At 42.6% G+C, this 21366-nt stretch overlaps 1 protein-coding gene across 5 annotated transcripts; it reads right to left on the bottom strand.

The window, feature by feature from the left end:
• Positions 1-498: 498 nt before the first annotated feature.
• On the bottom strand, positions 499-20783 carry EXOG (exo/endonuclease G). 5 transcript variants are annotated; one of them, XM_085539029.1, is made up of 7 exons: positions 20421-20640; positions 20014-20163; positions 17789-17928; positions 16351-16427; positions 13357-13471; positions 3678-3760; positions 958-1090 (listed from the first exon to the last, which is right to left on the bottom strand). In XM_085539029.1, the coding sequence occupies exons 1-7, from the start codon at positions 20623-20625 to the stop codon at positions 1087-1089; spliced, it is 774 nt and encodes a 257-aa protein (XP_085395155.1). In that variant the 5' UTR covers positions 20626-20640; the 3' UTR covers positions 958-1086. The 5 variants fall into 5 exon arrangements, with proteins under 5 accessions (XP_015708373.1, XP_085395157.1, XP_085395155.1 ...); XM_015852887.2 differs by lacking the exon at positions 3678-3760 and having other exon boundaries at positions 499-1090; positions 20421-20783; XM_085539031.1 differs by lacking the exon at positions 3678-3760 and having other exon boundaries at positions 499-1090; positions 13353-13471.
• Between the last annotated feature and the right edge of the window lie 583 nt (positions 20784-21366).

Genomic DNA, 21366 nt, shown 5'->3' with positions numbered 1-21366 from the left:
TGCATGAATGGGAGAAGCCCACTGCAAATGACAACCGCTGACAGCTACTGGCATGCTGAAGCATCCAAACAATGTGAGGTCATTAGAGGTAAGGGACAATCTGTTTTGTATGCTACAACTATATAAAGATTGCAAGAGATTCAGATTATGACTTATGAGCCTCTGTTGAAAGTTAAATATTTCTTAATTGATTTAATTTACAAACTTCCAGAAACTACCATTTCCATACCATCACACTGAAAGACAATTGCAGGCTGAATTACATTCAGACACGTTCCAGTTATACTCCCAAGGTGTCTACCATCTATTTTTATTGTATTCCTAGAAGGGATTCCATACAGCCCCCAAGTCTGACGTCTGGCTTGGAAAATAGTACAAAGCCTTTTCTGGAGGTCCCTGTAATCCATTCATGCCAGAAAGAGGTCATTTTCATTTCCCACATCTAAATACTGCAGCAAAACCACGTGCGGGCATCACGTTACACAAGAATGAACATTGTTCCAAATCCAACAACATCCAAAAGTTTCTTTATTGTTTTCCTAATTCAGAAAAGGATAATTTATAAAGCCATGGTTTTGCCTTGTCGCCCCCCTCGAAGTACAAAAAAGGCACCTTCCTAACCAAGTACTCAGCCAGCCCTCCCCTCTCTAGCTGTTGTTTGTTTTTCCTGCTGTAGTTCTTCCTCCTTCTTCTTGTGAAGCTTTAGAAGATATTCATCAGGCTCAATTCCTGCCTCCTTTAACTCTGACATGGCTTTTTCCAACCGGTGCAATGTCCGGGCATTCTGCACTTTTCGGGTAACAATGTATAATGTAAACTCCTTGAATCCCATCAGTTTACAGGTGTCCACCTCACAGATATCTTTAACATCTTTGGTTTTGTCCACTTGGGGGAAGAAAACCAAACCAGACATTTTTTCCAGATCTTCAATCTTGACCTGGAATTCAGTCAGCTGGTGACTGAAGCCTATGGGATCATTTGGCACCACAAAAGCACCCAGTGCCAAAGGCTCCGTGGATGTTCGGGTCCGCCGGGCAAGGATCACCTTGTAGAGGTGGGATGGCACTGCCACATCATCCTTTCCAATTACCTGTCAAAAGATACAGATCTAATCAGTAAAGTGGGAAGAAAAACACACAAGACCAATGCAACCACCTCTCAAAAGGAGTCATAAGGCCTAACTACACACCAAAATCACACGTAACACTATGAGATCAGATGAGATGGAAAACATGATTCCATTGCGACTTCTCATCTAGCTGGTCAGAACTGAGCTAGCTGTTCCAAATCTGAATCTCTTTTTCAAGCAGAAACTGGGCAGAGAATGGTTCACTGCAGGGCCATTTGGCCATTGATGGCATAAGACATTCCCAGAAGGTTCTCAGCCCATCACATAACACTACTGACCTCCCACTGTACTATTAAAAACAACATTGCAGACAAAAGGCCAAAAGGTTATCCAACCTTTGACTAGATATTTGGAAAGATGTGAAGCAAGAAGATCTGGTAGAAGAATCAGTTCAATGTAATTATTCCGTTCAGTTGCAGACCAGAGCAACTTCAGTTATAGATGAAACTGAACTGGAACTGAATCCGAAAAACATATTTGGAAACAGGGAGTCAGCCAAGACCCCAGCTCCTAAATCCTCTGGTGCAAATCTGTAAGTGTAACTGACACAAAGGGATGGCAGAGGTTCCTGTCATACTGCATCACATCGTTAACACTTTGAATGCTGTTTTTAGTAACAGTGGCTCTACACGTTTTTCTTTAATTCCTGATCTGACAGCTCCATATCATGCACTTTTTAAACACCCATTTCAAGTCAACTCCTGCTTACCTTCTTCCTTTTGTCCTTCTATAATCCTTACACAGGTAGTACTGAACAGCTACGTTACCTAAAGAAGTATTATTTTGAGGGTGCCTGGATATACATACTGGATGTACTTTGTACATGTACATTGGAAGAGAGGAATCTATTCAAAGCAAATGCTTAATGTGATGCACCTTTTTTTCCCACATTTCACTGAGATTCAATGTAAGGGCTTGCATATCTTGGATTTCCTGCTGTGTCACACACATCACGATCCAGAAATTTAACTGAAGCAACAGGAGATGATGAGGACTTAGAATTCACATGAAACCTGCTACAAACTCACACATCTACAATGCATATACCCAGCTCTGTCTCAAAAGTTGGTCCAGAGGAATACACATATTGATGACAAATGTAATTTTTTCCAGCAGTCATGCATGCATTGTATTGGGCTTTTTCCCCCCCTGCAATATTGCTGAACTGATTGTGCTATGCTGATGAAGTACAACGGGCTCACACAGGGCAAGTCTCAGCTTTGCATAACCCTTCTGTACAATCATCCTTCTAAACACTTCACTTTTTCTTCTGAAGGCAACAGAAGAAAAAGATGCAGGCTCTCTACAAGAACTACAAAAGCGCCGTGCTTTTTAAATGCAATCCCATAATACGGTACTACTTGCAATACTTGCAAAAGCAAATGCTGCTTATTCTTGTGACAACTTTTGTTAGGTACAATTAAAGTGCCATTTCAGGGAAAGCAGGAATTTATTTCATTGCCAGAATCTATCATATTAATTGAAAGCACTTTGCAAACTATGCTGGTATATCAGTTCAGACGTGCTCTGTCCATTTGGATTCAGGATAACTCAACCCCAGAAAAAACACTTTCCATGTACGCTTCGTTTTGAAAGCGTTCAGCACTTCTGTAAAAGGTAATGCATTTTTAAAGCTGAAATTTGCCTGTGGTACTGAAAAGTTTCCTTCAGTCTACTCCAACTGTTAATTCTTTTAGCGCATGAAGTGCCTCCTACCTCTGCTGCCAGTTCTACAACTGACAGCTCCTGAAATCTAATTGGGTTGAAACTGGAGAAAGAACCTTCAGAAGAAAGACAAACCCCTAACTAAGTGTGTTTACTGCATGACTTGTATACACTCATAGTAGTAACTTCACTATCGTCATCTCTGGCAAATACACTCTTAAGATTTCCTTTACTCTGTTACCAAAAACAGAGCATTCCTCCCCCCTTCCCTATACGAGGCTGTTTAACAGCATTGCTGTAGCTTATACTTTTGTACAGCAATCATCTTGCTTTTCCTAAATAAAGCTCTGCTTAGACATCTAACAGCCACTGAAACTGGTAAGCAATAAATAAATGCCTTATGCCAAAGCTACTTTCCTTTTCAACAATGACAGATGTCTTGATAGGGAAATGAGAACTCCTGAGTGTCAAAGCACTCTGCATTTAGCATTCAGTGTGGGTGAAACCAGGGTTACAGCTCCTCAGGATAAACTGCATAAGAAATCAAAACTGACTGACGTACTGGTAATTTTAAAATACACGAAAATTCAGCATCAACCCACTGCTATACCTGGTGGGTTAAAAATGAATTGTAAAAATGAATGGTGCTGGTGTGTAACTTACTTGAGAACGCTGGCATTCAAACTGGGGGGTGGGGGGGGTGCATGTGATGTACTGGGGGTGGGAAGAAGGGAGCTAACCAGCATAAAAAGCCCCAAGGGGGGTAAGGAGGAGGGGATTCGTTTTTCCCTATTCACCCAAGAACAGGCAGTGGGTGATGCTGCTGAAGGCAGGGGTTTCTTTTCTCTCCCTGAAGCTGGCAGAGCTTGTGCTGCACTCCCACCTGCTGCTCACACCCAGGGCAGGGCAGGGGAGAAGAAAAAGGCTGAGTTCAGTTGCACTGTTCCCTGAAGCTTCTGCAGCTCCCTGGGAGAAGAGAGCACACAGGTTAAACCCTGCTCCCCAGGCTTCCCTGGGCCAACCACCTACTCCTCAGCAGCACCCCTGTGTAGCGTGGCACTGCCAGGGCTCCCACATGCTTCTTTTTCCCCTTGACTACGAATACATGTATACATCCTAGGTCCTCCTTAGCCACCCCTTCTCAACACCTCACACACACAAAGCAGCATCTTCTGTCTGCTGCATAAAAGACAAGAGGAAGGGAGAACATGCAGATGGTGCTACAGCGAGTGTCTCCAATTAGGGGATATATGGCACATGTAAAACAAACAGGTGAGTGTGTGTTGAGTGAACTAGCAGAGGGAACAGGGGATTGAGTCTGAGGACTGAGTGGGAGGATAGAAAGGCTGGGGAATTAATAGAGTCGTACACAGAATACTTAGGTATGAAATGGAAATGCTGAATGCCTGGAGTAGGTGTTAAGGGAAAACAGACCCTGTGCTTATGTAATATTATGCAAATATATATATTCTATGCAAAATAATGCACATTTATGCACAGCATATGAAGAAAGGAAGAAAAGAACGGAAGAGAACTAGTTTGAGAAAAAGGAAGGGTTGGCCTTTGGAGAAAAGCAGCTCTAAATACAACTCCGCCGTATACAGGCAAGGGCCATATATGTAATTTATGTACTAGTTCAGTTCCACGCAAGTTCTCATTCGAGAACTTAAATAAAATTTAAATAGTGTACAGGCTTTATCCCAATCCTCTGAATAGCAATAATCTACTCCTGCCATTATTTTGCTAAGTTCTAATACTGTTAAAGTGATTAAGACAAATTCCAGTCTGCCAAAGGCTGGAGACTTAAATGGCATCCTTTCCTTACCCAAATGGGTGTAACTCTGCCTCCAGCATGTTCTGCTGGTAGAGGATACCATCAAGGAAGGAAAACAAAGGATGCCTGACAAAGAATAATTGTGTTGGTTGGGTTCTTTTTCCAGAAGGTCAACACATATGTGAACTTCACACAGAATGCATCACCAATAACCTATGTTGCTAATGGTTCCCTGTTAAAATAGATGCCGAGCACACAGCAGTATTTACATCACCATGCACTGCAATAAATCACTATCTGCTTTTCTACTGGAGTAGACACAGAAGGTGCAGAAGAGTACAGAGATGTCCTCCATACACAGCCCAACAATGTGATTCTGAAGTGAAGTCTGCAAATGAAGAAATAGGTAAGAAAAACAAGCTCAACAAATCACTTCCTAATGCCACCTAGAGGATTTTCCTACCCAGCTACAGAGGTCTGAATCACTTCCTTGATCTGCACCACTCATTTATCTTGATGCATGCCAAACGGGCAGAGAGCATACGCCCCTATTGTAACAGAAGAGAAAATAGGTTAAGATTGCCCAAGTACAGATGCTGACTTTGATTTGTGCCAGTTTACCCACAGGCAGCACATGATATTTCAGCAGTCAATGCCCACAACAGCTATCTGTTCCAGCTGAAAAAGAGCTTTTTTTAATAGTATACATGATTCTAAAACACCAAATACATACAGCCTAGAAAAACACAGCTATGGCATATTGAAAATCACTTCTGTCCCACATGCTTTCACTCCACACTGAGAACAGGCCACTGGGAGAGTTTTCTTTATTCCTGCAAAACTTTAATAGAATCACAGGATGGCCAGGGTTTGCTGTTTGTTTATTGTTCTGACCTCTTGGAGCCACTCTGCTCATTCCCTTTGGTTTTGCTTTGCTCTTGTTTTCCTTGGTGATCTCGTGTTGGCTGAAGCTCTCCCACTGGACTGGTGTCATCTAACACTGCAACATTATGATAATGTCATATTTGGCATGGTGCTTCTTTCTTTTTTATTACTAACATTCCGCAAGTGGGTAAAAATTTGTTATGCTCAATGTTATTCCCAATTAAGTGTGGACAGTGGTCACAAGAATGGGCTATTAAAATGCGTGCAATTCCTGACATCTGGAGATGTTTGCACATTGCTAAAACAAGGAACGTGTTGGTTAGATATTCTACAGGCTTAAGGAGCTCACAGGGATAAATATAAAGACAGAATCACAAAATGACCCGGGTTGGAAGGGACCTCAAGGATCATGAAGCTCCTACCCCCCTGCCTGGCAGGGTCACCAAACTTCCACGTTTACTAAATCATGTTGACCAGGGCCCATCCAACCTGGCCTTGAACACCTCCAAGGACGGGGCATCCACAACATCCCTGGGCAGCCTGTTCCAGGACCCCACCACTCTCCTAGTAAAGATCTTCCCCCTAACAGCCAACCTAAATCTTCCCTACAGAAGAAACAAGATTTCTCAGAACAGTAAGAATTCAGTGAGCTTTGGTAAATTCAGCCTCATACTCAAGTCTCTTGATGGGGATTCTTCCTCAGACTGGCCTTCTGCACAATTTTGACCAAATCATTTAACTGTTTATGCCTGTAGGATGTGCTTTTCAAACGGGAAGAAGGACAAACCTGATATTTGCAAAGTGCTAAGGTAACACAACGAAGAATGAAGCCATTTGCCAATGACATTATTTAAGCTTACGGCGTTAAATAATGTCACTTTCATGGGGCAATCAGACAGGAAGAAGCAGTCCCTAAAAGTCATAGTTTGAGTTTTATGGGAAAGTAAATTCCCATAATAGCATAATAGTCAAATACTTATAAGAATAGCGGAACTGTTGCTCTTATTCCAAATATTAAAACAAAAGTTATCTTATTTTCCTTTCATACTGCACTTGTTACAGATTTCTCACTCTGGGCAGCAATCTTCTTTTAAAAGAAAGGACTCACGAATTTCAAAGTCGTATTTTGCCACCTAGTGACTACAGAATGAAAATCAGCCACGAAGAAAATTAGCCAAAGGGATTTGTCTTTTATCAGCGAGCGCCAGCACTGGGTTGGCAATTATCTGAGATTCCTGTAGAACCTGGTAAACAGAAATCACATTCAATCATGATTTAACTGCCAGCACACACGGAAGAGACGTTGCATCAGAGCATCCCAACATCAAATGCATTAAAGTGATAGCTCCAAAAATTCCCTCTGAACTCCAGTAACCGCTTTCTCCCCCCCACCTCTCTGCTTAATAACTAGAGTTTAGAACAAAGCCACCATTACCACAAGACTGGAAACAAGCAAACACCCAGTTCCCTACAGAACACTGCATCTGGCCATTAATGAAATTAAGATTCTCTCACATTTCTTGAAGTAAAAATTCCAAGGGCATCATTCCTGTTGCCCAAAACAAAACTGAATAAAGCTCTGCTTTGTTTCAGCTGTAACTTATGGTATGATACGGACCAGGTAGTGGAGCATCACTGCTGCTGATACCACCTCAGGTTTGACAAACAGGAGCTTTACTAAAGTTTGCTATTAAATTCTGCATAGACACAGATTGACTATCAGGTAATATAAAATAAAAATCCTTTGCTATCAGCGCAATTCTGCTTAGTTGATTGTTGCTGCAGCGTTAACTGCCTTCACTCTGATTCATTCTTGATTTGTGTTAGGCAGCGCTGACTCTGTTGATAGTATTTTTTTTCCTCAATATGTGACAGAACTTCATCAGATAGCATTGAGAAGAATTGAGAGGTATGAAGGCAGCCCCAGTAATACAGACAACACAGATTAATAAAACCCACATTAACAAACTGCTAGAGAAATTCACAGCCAAGTTCCCCAAATGTGTGCATTTCAGGAAAACTCGTTATGGCTGCTCTGACTGACACTGCCAAATCACTCGGCAGTCTCAAAAAGAAAGGACTAAAAAGAGACAAGAGATTGCAAGGAAAAGAAAAGCTGTGCCTAATAACAGCATTAAAATTCATCTCTACTTCTTTCTTTTTTAAATAGAGTGTATAGGCATTCCAATGCCATATTTATGTGATGACAGACTACTGCTCCCACACAATCCATTTGGGTTACGCTTAACGCGAAGTAATACCTAGCCCACTACAGCCCCTAACACCACACTCTTCCTATAACCAAAGAACCTTCAGGAGGGTTATGGTGCTAAATGAAAGCAACCCTGTAAATCTATCCTGCACCTTTGGTGTCTCTGCTCCTCCCATCTTAACTCGGTGTCTATTATTTTCACTTGTACATCATGTCTAAATTTAGGGTTGAATGAGCTCTGGTCACTGACGCCAGCTGACCCAAGATCCAGGCCTCTGAATGTAAGTTTTATGGGATGTGTGCACCAGGTCTACATCCATAAGGGGTCTGCGTAGCCCTGAGTCCATCTGGAGCAGCCAACAAAGGGTAACAGTCCCCAGGCTTGTTTCTACCTTTAACAAAAACTGCTTCTCTCATGCTATGTCAGCTGGGAGAGAATCTCTGCTACTTCTTGACTAGGGAAAACCATAAGTACCATTTTCTGTTGGAGAGGAGCACTGTGTTTCCCAGGCACTTATTTGCCACAGCAATAGGTGACAAGTAAGTGTACCTTCTGGTACAGCTGCTGTGCAATCCCCATGTCCAGCCCAGGAAAGTAGTTATTCCATTATGAAAATTAGCATGAGCTCAGGGTATCACTGAAAAGTAGAAGAAAATGTATTCTTCAAACAATAAATATAAACATATAAAAGGTACTTCACCTTGTCAAGCATTGCAAAACCTTTCTTAATGTTTACTATGAAGGCACAAGGGAAGAAGAGGGTAAGGAGTTGAGCACCACCCAGAAGAATTACTGCAGAATCTGTATTTCAATCTCCAAATCTGCTGACAGAGAAAAAATCACTGAAGCGACAGTCAATGGGGAATGTATCAAATGAGACGCTGTCATTTTGATTTGATCTGGACAAAGACAAAAAACCTGCATCTGCCTCTGCAATGACACAGAACAGATTTTTCCTGTTGGCATTCTATTTTACATATATACTCAAAAATGTATTTCTCAGATACCAAGCATGGTCATCAATCTACTCTACGCAATAAAAGCCGCTGCTGGAGACAGATGAAATGACAGATGAAATGACAGAACATATCTGAGGATACAGCAAGTTCAGCCAATAGATAGAACAACGCTGGCATCTATGGAGTTCAAGGTTAATTCCCTTTCTGGAATTAAACAGCAAATGGTACCAGAGTCCAAGCAGGAACTGGGAACAATGCCATGACCGATGCTCTGTTTTTCCTCTATAGTGATCTAAAAATAACCTTTTTGGATGTCTGATGAGAAAAACACCAGCCTGTAAAGCCACGGATACATATTTCCTCACTTCTTTAGCCAAAAACAAGGAAACTGTGATTGAACAGAGGATCTGAAACAAATCAATGCAGACACATTCACTGCAGTTTTCCTTTTTTCCACAGGTCTGGTCCTGAAGGAGGAGAAAAACATCAGAAAGGAGCTCAGCCTTAAGTTATGTCGACAGATTATATGTTGTGAATTTCAGTGCTTTCACATATACCACAGCACTTTCGTTAAACAACACAAAGAAAAAGGACACCTTCCCACATCAGCTTCCTAAGCTGAAAGAATGAGAACTAAAAGCCTTCCTTTACTAAGTCATTTGTTTGAACATAACACAGTTCACTCCTAAGATCTACGTCCCCTTCCAATTCTGTTGAAACACTCAAAGGTTCTTGTTTTGGGGCAGACTACCAAAATCAATGACAATTACACCTGAGATATGCTTGAAAAGAACTTCTCTCCAATGTTTTGACAGGTTACATTTGCTCTTCTAAGAGTATATGATGATATAGAGAGGGGGAAAAAACCCATACCTTTCCACCCTGAGCTCATCCTAAAAGAGAACTTCTATGTCAAACAAAGGAGCTTTCAAATTAACAAAACCATTCTCAGTCTGTGTTTATTCATGATTAGGAGGGTACTCCAAGAGGGTCCAACTCAAATAATGGAGTCTTTAAAACAACACCCCACACATACACATAACACCCTCCCCCCCAAAGTTTACATAGTACTTTTCCACCTATGGACAGCATTATCTGTTCTTAAATACAGCTCAAACACAAATCAATCTAAGGAATGAATTTCACCCCAAGGGAGATGACTGAAGGATTTATGAATGTGGCCAAATGGTGAAATGAAAACACAAATCTGATCATTCTGCCGATTTCAGTTCCACACTGCACTTCACTTCGTAGTTTATATTAAAACCGAAACTGATAAAACATTCATAAAAGATCAGAGTTGTCATCAAACCCAGAGATGATGAAGACAAGAACAGAACGGTACGATAATCAAAGCGGCACGGACATTTTGTGCCACTGCTATCACAGTATCCTACTATCGAGTTACTATGAATAAAGGCAGTAAGATGCAGTGCTTGCCCTTCTTTTTACCTGCAGAACACCAACATTTACATTTCAAAACCCAAATGTAAAGACACGATCGTTTTTCAGAGAATGTAACCTAAGTAAACACTTTCTCCAGAGAAAAATTAGAGAAAGATGACCAAGATTAAATCAAATCAGTACATAGGTGCAGTTGATAGATGATTCAATGGCTTCCTGGAAAATCATTTTCAGCTATAACATTTCCAAGTCAGCCCAGGATTTTCATCTCAATCTAACACTAATATGCATTTTTAAAGATAAAAACAAATGCAATACCCTGACAGCTACAAGGGAGATGATTCCAGCAAGTTCTGCACAAGTTCTGGGGAACTCTTAAGGTACCATTCCATGCAATAGTCAGCCAAATGCTCAGCTCAGTGTTGCTAAAAGAGAACATCTCTTCCTGTGCTTTTGCCATGTACCTCACTCTGTTAACAGTACGCACTCAGCTCCTTTGTGCACTGATGTATCTTTCAACTGCAGTAGAAAAACAAGACCAAAACCCAAAGAAAATGATCGAATATGGATGGTTCTCTATTGCACTGGTTAATTAAGCACATTATAGAAGGAAGTGACAACCAACACATGCAGACAAGGTCGAGGACTGCTAAGTATCATAGGCAGTAGCAAAATCAGCCTTCTCTCCTTTAGCTGGCAAGGAACTAAAGGCAGACTGAAGTCAGCTTTGCCACTAACTTATTACATGACACTGGACACATCCCCTTACTACTTGCTGATGACACCAAGCTGAGTGGTGCAGTCGATACGGTGGAGGGAACGGATGCCATTCAGAGGGACCTTGACAGGCTGGAAAGCTGGGCTCGGGTGAACCTAATGAGGTTCAACACGGCAAAGTGCAAGGTTTTGCACTTGGGCCGGAAGAACCCCAGGCACCTGTACAGCCTGGGAGGAGTTGTCCTTGAGAGCAGCTTGGCAGAGAAAGACCTAGGGGTCCTGATAGATGAGAAACTTAACATGAGCCAGCAGTGCGCTCTGGCAGCTCGGAAAGCAAATGGGATCCTGGGCTCCATCAGGAGAGGGGTGGTCAGCAGGGATAGGGAGGTGATCGTCCCTCTCTACTCTGCTCTTGTGAGGCCCCATCTGGAGTACTGTGTCCAGGTGTGGAGCCCTCAGTACAAAAAAGATATGGAGATTTTGGAAAGGGTCCAGAGGAGGGCCACAAAGATGATCAGGGGGCTGGAGCACCTCCCCTATGAGGACAGGCTCAGGGAGTTGGGTTTGTTCAGCTTGGAGAAGAGAAGGTTGCGGGGTGACCTCATTGCAGCCTTTCAGTACCTGAAGGGAACTTACTCCCAGGAAGGGAGTAAACTCTTCGAAAGGGCTGATAACAGCAGGACACGGGGAAATGGTTTTAAGTTGAAGGAGGGAAGATTTAGGTTGGATGTTAGGGGAAAGTTCTTTACTAGAAGAGTGGTTAGGTCCTGGAACAGGCTGCCCAGTGAGGTTGTGGATGCCCCGTCCTTGGAGGTGTTCAAGGCCAGGTTGGACGGGGCCCTGGGCAACCTGATCTAGTAAAGGTGTATGTTTGGTGGCCCTGCTGGGCAGGGGGGTTGGAGCTACATGATCCTTGAGGTCCCTTCCAACCCGGGTAATTCTGTGATTCTGTGATTCTGTGTTTCTAGAAAATTGTTTTAACCAGTATTTTATATAATAGCTGGAATTTTTCATGTTGCTATCATTGATCACAGGTAGCTGTAATTCTGCTACATTCTATAATTTGAAACAGATCAGGCCATGTTTGTACCTGGCTGGGAGATCTCTAGTTATGACCTTTCTGTTGCTACATATGAATTTCAGTGGCTGAGAATCTGTCATTCTTTTCTTTTTCCCATTAGTGAATAATTTTACTGGATGGTAAGAGGCCACTGTCTATCTAGAAGTGCAAATTCTTGAAGAAGATTTAAAATGTTTATCCTTGAGAACCAGCATTACTTGTTGTGTGCCCCGGTGGCGCAAGTGGTAGGAATGCCGTGTTGCAACACCGGAGGCCCTGGGTCCGAATCCCCCCTGTGGCGCAAGTGGTAGAAGTGCCACTCTGCTACACAGAGGCTCAAATCCCGGGGGGTTGGACTCGATGATCTCTAAGGTCCCTTCCAACCCGCACGAGACTATGATACTATGATACTATGATGATACTACTACTAATTTATCCACCTGACAGTGAGCACATTTGTCACCTTCCTCACACGGCTAAAGCAAGAGCTGAAGTTTGAAACCGCCACCAGGTATGAAAAAGATGCATTATCACCACTGTACTTTGATGTGTATAACACATGACTGGCTGAGAAACAAACAAACCAGCCAGACAAAAAAAAAAAACAAACAGAGCAACAAAACAACAAAACCAAAGCTGTGATTTCATCACAGTCAAGGTTATAGATGCGTGGGTGATATATGGGATAGCTTTCAAAGAAAGAAAAACCTAAAAGCGAGCATTAAAAATTAGACTCTTTCCCAACCGTGTTCCAAGCTCAGTCAAACAGCAATCAGCTGTACATTTATACTGGAGAAAGAGTGCCTAAATCTTAGAGCTGAACAAGCCAGCATTAAAATATCAACATCTCTTTCTTTTGCAACTCTCACACGCCTTTGAAACAGGGTTGTTATTTTTTGCTTTTTTTCTTTTTTTTTTTAACAGAAGCAGGCTCATTCATTGCTCCTTAGGGAATGGGCTGGACAGATGTATCACTTGCAAGCTGAGGTTGCTGTTAATCTGAATACTTATTTTCAAGGCAAAGTGTTTTTTCAAGAGGTGTAAAATACTGTATTTATTATTTGCATTACACAAGCTAGCATCTAGCAACTGAAAACAACAATAATATGTCATTACAGTAAGGGCAGAAGAGCGTAGTAAGGTCTTTTTAAAACCTTACTATGCTGAGATCCTTCAGATGCGTGAACACATCCTTATAAAGACTAAATCAAGACAAGTAACAATAAATTCACCTCTCAACATGATAGCCTCTCCTGTTTGTCTGTCAGTGATGGTTTCCAGAGCCCATGCATGATGAAATGCAAATCTTCAGAGTATTCAAAGCAAGTAATAAAAATGGGAAGGTACCATCAGCAGTTACACCGTATTCACCTAACGCCTCCCAGATGAATGAGGTCTTGTAATTGATGCTGATATTCTTAGACGGGTCTCTGCAACTGAGATTTAAAGCGATGTGTATGGGGTATTAACAAGAAGCTGCTTTTGAAACTGTCTTTAGTGGAGCACATGCATCATGTAATCACTGCTAACCCAGCAGCATACATACCTACCTGGTACGTAACACTCTTCTTTCCATCATTACTTGTTTGAGGCAAGGTCAGAGGTCCAGAAACCACCCAAACATCCTCAAATCTTTCCGTCAATTCCCGACAATACATTTCCATTCTGAAACACATTTGTTAAACCATTAGATTATTAGTTCAAATGGTTCTACCACATTACTGCATTGGTGTGATACCCTCAAGGAATCAATGTCCCGCAACAGTTCTTCCTGTAGAATCATAGACTGGCCTGGGTTGAAAAGGACAACAGTGATCATCCAGTTCCAACCCCCTGCTATGTGCAGGGTCGCCAACCAGCAGACCAGGCTGCCCAAAGCCACATCCAGCCTGGCCTTGAATGCCTGCAGGGATAGGGTATTCACAGCCTCCTTGGGCAACCTGTTCCAGTGCGTCACCACCCTCTGTGTGAAAAATTTCCTCTTAATATCCAACCTAAACCTCCTCTGCCTCAATTTTAAACCATTCCCCCTTATCCTATCACTGTCCACTCTCGTAAACAGTCATATCCCCTCCTGTTTATATACTCCCCTCAAATACTGGAAGACCTCAATGAGGTCTCCCTGGAATGTTCTCCAAGCTAAACAAGCCCAGTTCCCTCAATCTTTCCTCACAGGAGAGGTGCTCCAGCCCTTTGATCATCTTAGTGGCCCTCCTCTGGACCTGCTCTTATGAACTTATGAAAACTACAACCTGGCATTTTTTGCTAAGTTTATTTAATGCTCTTTGCATAAAAATGGTTAAAAATTAAGTAGTTTCTCCTGAAATAGTAACATCGTTTTCTAAACCAGCTAATTTATATTATAATTTACAGAATAAAATACTCCTCCAAATAAAGAGGTGTTTCTGGATCACACCTATATTTTACAAAATGGGAGGCTATAGCCTCTCTTTGATCTAACATCCCAAACACTACAGAAGTCACATTAAGAGAGTTTCATCTCCTTCTCCCTCTTGTTCTTCATACCTATCACTTGGGTCACCTTCAGAAGTCCTCATCTGTTCATAACTCTGAGTAAAACCAGATAGTGAGTTAACTGAACTCACACAAAGCAGAATGAGCAGGAATCAGACCTTCCTTCCTTGGTGACAGTGAAGTGCCAAACAGTGATAAGCCAAAGCACTGACCACAAGCTACGTTTTTTCTGCTGTCATCAGCTTTGCTTCCAAACACCCAGCTCTCCTGGCTGCCTAATCACATGGCAATACAAACACCACCCAGAATAAGGAAAGAAGGGGAATAAATGCAACAAGGAAACAGACTGCTGCTAGCAGCAACAGGGACAGAGATCAGACAACAGTAATACAAAAATGCATTCAAGACAGAAAATAACAGTGAAACACCACAACAGAAAGAAATCTCCCTATTGGTAAGAAAAGAATGAGGAGTAACTACTAAGGTGCAGTTAGACAACATCATCAAATGAATCTAACAGCTTACTATCCGATAGCTTCCTGAAAGAGTCCTGCTCTCTCTCCTTTCACACTGCTCCCCTTGCTTGCCCCACCTGAATAGTCCTGCCACACCTTGCACGTTTGCTGTGGCATTCATCTCTCCAGCTGATCCAATCTACTGATCCTGCAGAAAGGTAACCAACCAAACGTGATTCAGCTTAAATGGGTTAGTAAACAGAGTCAACTCACCATAGGCTCAGAGAAGAATCAGAGCTGGAATGAGGAAAAGCAGCAAAAATACATGGCTGGAGGGCAAACACCACTTCAAAAAGCAACAGGCTTAAACTAAGCTGTCTGCACCTCAGAAGACAATTCCAGAAGCAAGGAATTAAAAATAGAGAAAAGAAGGACGTACTAAGGCCAGGAAGGATACAACACATGCACAAAGTATTCTTAAAACCACACAGCATCAAAAAGAGCAACTGGCAAAACAAATGGCAGGAATACCTGTTTTGTGGATTTAAACTGTGAGGATAAGGCACTGATGTTGGCAGAAAGAGCTAACAGCAGCTTAAAATTGTGGGGCTTAAAATTGACAGTGCCAGGGGGGAATTCTGAGACGCTCCCTATTATTTCCTGATCAGGCACTGATTCTGCTCAAGAGAAATAAAGAGTGATTCCAGGCCTAAACTGGCTCAGACACCTAGCTTTGGTATAAGGAAATGTTATGCTCAAATACTCGTGGTGTTAAAATAATACAAAAACATCTCTTAAAATGTTATTGCATTTTATTTGTCTATAAAAATAGTATAACCTTACTGAATGCCTCATATGATTTTATATGCATTCTTGTAAAATCAGAATGCAGTGTGTTGTTGAACAATGATGCATTTTTAATAGACTTCTAGTACAATGCTGCACATAGTTTTTCTAACCTTCCCTTGAGCAAACCTTGTAAAATTCATTGTTTTCCTCTCCTGTTTCCAAGTCTTCTCTTCCTATGTGCTACATGAGAAGCACAGAATGACTTCTAGTTCTATTAGCGTGGGGCGTTTTTTTTCCTGCTCTGGGGAAGGAAAGAATAAAACTCTTACAGAAAGAAAGGTAATATTTATCTTCCACTCACTTCACCTCAAAGCTGATCCAGACAGCATTCACAAGATGCAGAGAATTTTTTTCCTGACAGCCCCTTGGAAGCCAGCATTGTAAGGAACACCTGAGCTGTGACCTCAAGCAGTCACAGCTCGGGAGGGTGCACTCAGTTCTTCTATTCAAAGTGAACAAACATCGTTGTCCTCTGAAGTACTACTTTTGGGGGACAGGGAGGGGAGAGAGATTAAGACTAGATCTAAACAGCTAAACCCCTTCTTCACTTTTACTGAGCTTTCCTTAAGGACAGAGAAGTTAAGTCTGGTAACTTTACCCACATCAGACAGAATAAATTGTATTCTGAATACACAGAGATGGCTGACGTGATCTCTACAGATAGCCCATGAAATGCTTTAGAATACTTTGACATGAGGAAGCTTTATAAACGCAATATTTCAGCCTGACGCTTTTCACTTAGTTCTCTTCTAAGTAACTTCTCACCTGTTCCAAAATCCAGCATTATTTTCATAGTTCTGAGGCACAATGTTAGAGAGATAAAACGTTTCAGCCATCGCTCTCTGCATAAAGAAAGAAAGTAGTATCATTTCATTGAAACACCTGAGCTGTAAATACATCTCAGAAGCTTCTGGATCACAAACCATTTCTATGTAGTTCATTCTTAACAATATTAACATAAAAAAACCTAAGTCAGAATATCTAGAAAAACAGATTTGGATTAAGAGGTACATAACTTAAGTGGCAAAGTAAGGGGGTCCAACAGCTACACACACACACACAAGAAAATATGGGAGAAAACAATCCAAAACCTTAACCCAAAATCTTCATAGGTTCTATATGCTTGTCAGTGCTTTTCAGATACTTCTCCATCCAAGCAAAGGGGCTGACAGAACTGCTTAGAATAACAGGCAAACTCTATCTGCACTGATTGAACTGTGGAATTAGGGTTTTACAACACTGCTCGTATTGGAAAGACTGTATTATATCAATGCACTTCAAAGCAGGAGGAGGATCATCCTGTCCAGTTAGCTCACCTGCTAGAAACCCCAGGTATCACAAATAACCACATAAGGACACTTCCAGAAGGAATAAAACAAGTGGTCCCTTCATCCAACCCAATGCCGCTGTCGCTGTGCCCCAGAGTGCAGAGCAGAAATACAAATTCAAACTGCTACTTAATTGACAAATTGCCTGCATTAGGCACATTTCACAAGAGGATCCAATAAATCCACATTGCTTTGTTCGGCAGCCAAGGCATTAGGGCATGCCTTTCTTACAACTCAAACAAACGGCAGGTGAAGACATTTTATAGACCGAAAGAACTATGGCAAAAGAAGGTTCTAATTTACCTTGTGCACACTGCCAGAAAGGAAAAAGCTTTGTAAATCATCCAGTCAATCCTCTTGCCAATGTGGGATAGTACTTAGCGGTACATTTGCATTGCCCAATCTAGTCTTAAATGCCTCAACACCTGTTGGCCAGAATGAAGTCATCTCTCCGTGTCTCCCTTTAACCTGAGCTTCAGAGCTTTTGTGGTTTGGCTGGTGAATGTTCTCACCTTAGTTACACTGACAATGAGACATTCAAGAGGACTAGAATTGTTCAACACTATACAGTACGAGACATGTATCACCTCTGCCAGACATGCTAACCTAGGTCTGATTCAATGAAGAGAGGTGTGGCAACACAGGACAATCAGGGCACTCAATTTAGACACTCAAAGTACGCTGAGAGCATCCTACAGCACTCAGGTCAAGTAGAGTCCAAGTTGACATCTGTGTTTCAACAAAGAGACCATATTCCATCTCACAACACACAGAACATGATATATCACTCCTAAGGGTCATCTGACCCTTTCTGACCAAAAAAATAAAGGAACCTCAGAGTTTTAAAAATAGTAATAATAATACAAAATTCCTACTGTTGAAAATTTGTTATCTCCTGCTGGTGCCATGTGTCCTCGTGACCACCCACTCCCAAGGTAGTCTTCATTGACAGCACTGAACATCAGAGGGATGTTAGGATCTGGTCGGAATTTACAGTGCCTTCGGTCTGCGTTGCCTAAGGAATAACACATACACAATTGTCATCATTAGGTTAACAACAAACATCTCCCCAAACCACCCACATTTAAGGACTCAACCCATTGAACTGATTCTAAATGAAGTATTTTTCTCCTCAAACACAGAAGAGAAGGAATCTCCTCACAGATCCCTGCTCCGGTTCTACATTCCTCCCCACAGCTCTTCCCTATTTTCCCTGATACAGACTCACTAACATGCTTTCTGCTTTACAGAGATAAGCAAAAGCAAAATAGCCTTATCATAAAGACAGATGAATGCTAAAGGTAAGACCACTAGGGATATAAACCAGTACAGAAACTCTCTTTGGGACCACAAAGACACACAGACCCTCACCAGTTCCAATTTAATGTCTGAACAAACTACAAGCATCTCTTCTTCAAGGTCTAGCCTGGAAATTAAAATGGTTGTGTTTCAAAACAGTTACAGTTGGCAAAAGAAATTAGCCCACTCAAAAGAACATTGTTATTTCTTCCTCACAAGCATAGAACTCAGAAAAGAGCTCTCCTATTCCTCTCCAGGATTCCTGTGATGCCTCTCCAGTTATCTGGATGAAATGCATAAAGATGACTATGCCCGAGCCATTTGATGCCATCTATCTTTTGAGATAGAAGGAAGGAGCTCTCACTTCTTTCTTTTTTTTTTTTTTTCCTCTCTCCCCATCACATAATCTAAAAACGCAATGATTTTGTGGCAAACACAACATCAAGTTATGCCTCAAATCTCAGTTTCAATAGTTATCAAATATAAATCTTGAGCTGAATGCCTCGAGATGTTTAACTTCAATTTGCTGTTTGCTGCACCTGATCACTTGGAAAGCATTTGAACAATTCGACTGTTAAGTCCCACTTGAAAGTAAGCCTGGAATTACTGCTTTCTTCTCAGAAAGAAGTGGAATCGATGCTACTTAGGGGGTGGCCATAAATATTTTCAGGATCACCATTTTAATTTTGAAAGGTAATTTGCAGACAATGATTAAGATATATTTAGAGAGGTACAGCTTTCATAAAACATTTTACAATCACACAGTTATCTCCATTATTAATATCTGCTGCATAAAAACTGAACTAATGCAATAAACTTAATTTACAATGACTGCACGCCATTCATATTTCATTCAGCTCTGACAGCAAAAATCACTGAGCATTTGTCTTGCATAAAGAACGAGGCAGAGCGTATTAGATAATGCACATAAGAAAACACAGCAGAACTGCAGGGAAGTAGGTAATGACTGCAGGGAGTAGATATGCATTATCTGGCTCTGAGCAACTGTAGCTGTTGATGCCCTCGACTCCATTTTCACCTCCTGACCTCCAACCCCCACATCCTCTGGCACAACTTGAAGCCATCACCTGAGAAGAGACTGACCCCCACCTCTTCTTCATGCAACATGAAACACCCTCCCTTCCACATGCAACCCTTGGGCTGAATGTATCTTGTAGGCTTCGGGACTGCGATGTACAATACCAGACTAATGCAAACAAGCAAACGAAGTGCCATATCTCTTTCAATTTCACTAACAACATCAACCTTAACACTGTAAAGTAGCTGACACCCACCCAGTGGCCCACTGCCTCTTGTAGTGGGTAGAAAAATCCATATAACAGAATCACAGAATGACCCAGGTTGGAAGGGACCTCAAGGATCATGTAGTCCCAACCCCCCTGCCTGGCAGGGCCACCAAACATACACCTTTACTAGATCAGGTTGCCCAGGGCCCCGTCCAACCTGGTCTTGAACACCTCCAAGGACGGGGCATCCACAACCTCCCTGGGCAGCCTGTTCCAGGGCCTCACCACTCTCCTAGTGAAGAACTTCCCCCTAACATCCAACCTAAATCTTCCCTCTTTTAACTTAAAACCATTTCCCCGTGTCCTGCTATTGTCAGCCCTAATGATTAGGAAGCAAAAGAAGCATGTGCTTCTTTTGTAAGAAGCACATGCACCAATATCAAGAGATCACTACAGGTTATTTTTTCCTCCCAGCATATTCATGGGCCCACCTACTGTAGGCCGCAAATCTCATTCCAGGCACCATAAATGAAAGGAAATAAAGACCCACGTACCCAGCATCTTCTGCTTTGAAATATGTTCAATCACCCATCTAGGCACACGTTTTGCCTGGTCATAAGACAGTGCGTGATTCGTGTAACACCTGGTCTCAGTTCCAGCTTCAGGGAATCCGTATTTTTCCAGCAGAGACTCTTCTACTGGCTCTAAGGAGAAAAAAATAAACAGAAAGCAACGCAAAGATGATCAGAAACGGGGCAGGAAGGGATGCATCTCCGCGGTTTTAAACATGCTGTACAGGAAACTGCTTGAAATTAATGCCAGAATAACACAAACCCACCCCACCGTACCCACATCCCTCAGTGCCACATCCCCACGGCTCCAGGGACGGTGAGCCCCAACCAGCCGGGTAAGGCCGCTCCGAGGGGAGCGCTGCGGGCTCCCTTCAACCCACAGCTCTTACCCTCGGGCAGGGCTCGCTCGGAGCCCGGTTCCGCTTGGCTCTGACTGCGGAGGAGCCGCCATGCAGCCCAACACGACACAGTAACACCCGCCGCTGCACCGCAGATGAAGCCGCCTAAGAAACGGCGGTGGCGGGGCACGGCCGCCATGATGGAGGGAAGGAGGCAGGCGGTGCTGCGCTGCAGCGACCTCTGTCTGCCCGCCATGGCAGCGTCACCTCAACTCCACCACGACGGGAACGAGTTAAAAAGGGAGTTCCTAGAGAGCTGTAAATAACGCAGAGGAATAACGCAGCAGGAAATTAAACAGATTAGTGATAGGTTTTCCTACTACTACCAGCAGCTCATCCCAATAAGCCAAAAAAAAACCTCAGAAAAAACAATCAGTTTAGAAACGGAAACCACCAATGGCTACGAGCTCCCACCATCGCTTGCCTGAAGGATCATAGAATGGTTTGGTTGGAAGGGGCCTTGAAATGTGCCCAGTTCCAACCCCTGCTGTGTGCTGCCTGCCCACAGCCTGGCCCCGAGCACCTACACCTATTGACAGCAGTGCCTTGCTGCCCCCTCGAGTGAAGCTTTTCCCCCCTGATATCTAACCTAAATTTCCATCTTTTTGTTTAATGCCATTCCCCCTTGTCCTGTTGCTATCAGACTGTGTAAAAAGGTGCTCCCACTCCTGTTTATCAACTCCCTTCAAGTAGTGGAAGGCTGCAATGAGGCCTTGTCTTCTCCATGTTGAACAAGCCCAGCTCCCCCGAACTTAATAGCATAGGTGTTTCTGTGAGCACCCTTGTGGCCTCACAGAATTACAGAATGACCCGGGTTGGAAGGGACCTCAAGGATCATGTAGTTACAACCCCCCTGCCTGGCATACACATTTACTAGATCAGGTTGCCCAGGGCCCCGTCCAACCTGGTCTCCTCTGAACCCACACCAAAACAGCTC

The sequence above is a fragment of the Coturnix japonica genome, chromosome 2 (assembly GCF_054131305.1).
Source record: "Coturnix japonica strain WE chromosome 2, WE-NBRP24, whole genome shotgun sequence".
Classification (NCBI taxonomy): domain Eukaryota; kingdom Metazoa; phylum Chordata; class Aves; order Galliformes; family Phasianidae; genus Coturnix; species Coturnix japonica.
The sequence above is the reverse complement of the archived record's forward strand: the minus strand, read 5'-3'. Positions and strand labels throughout refer to the sequence as shown.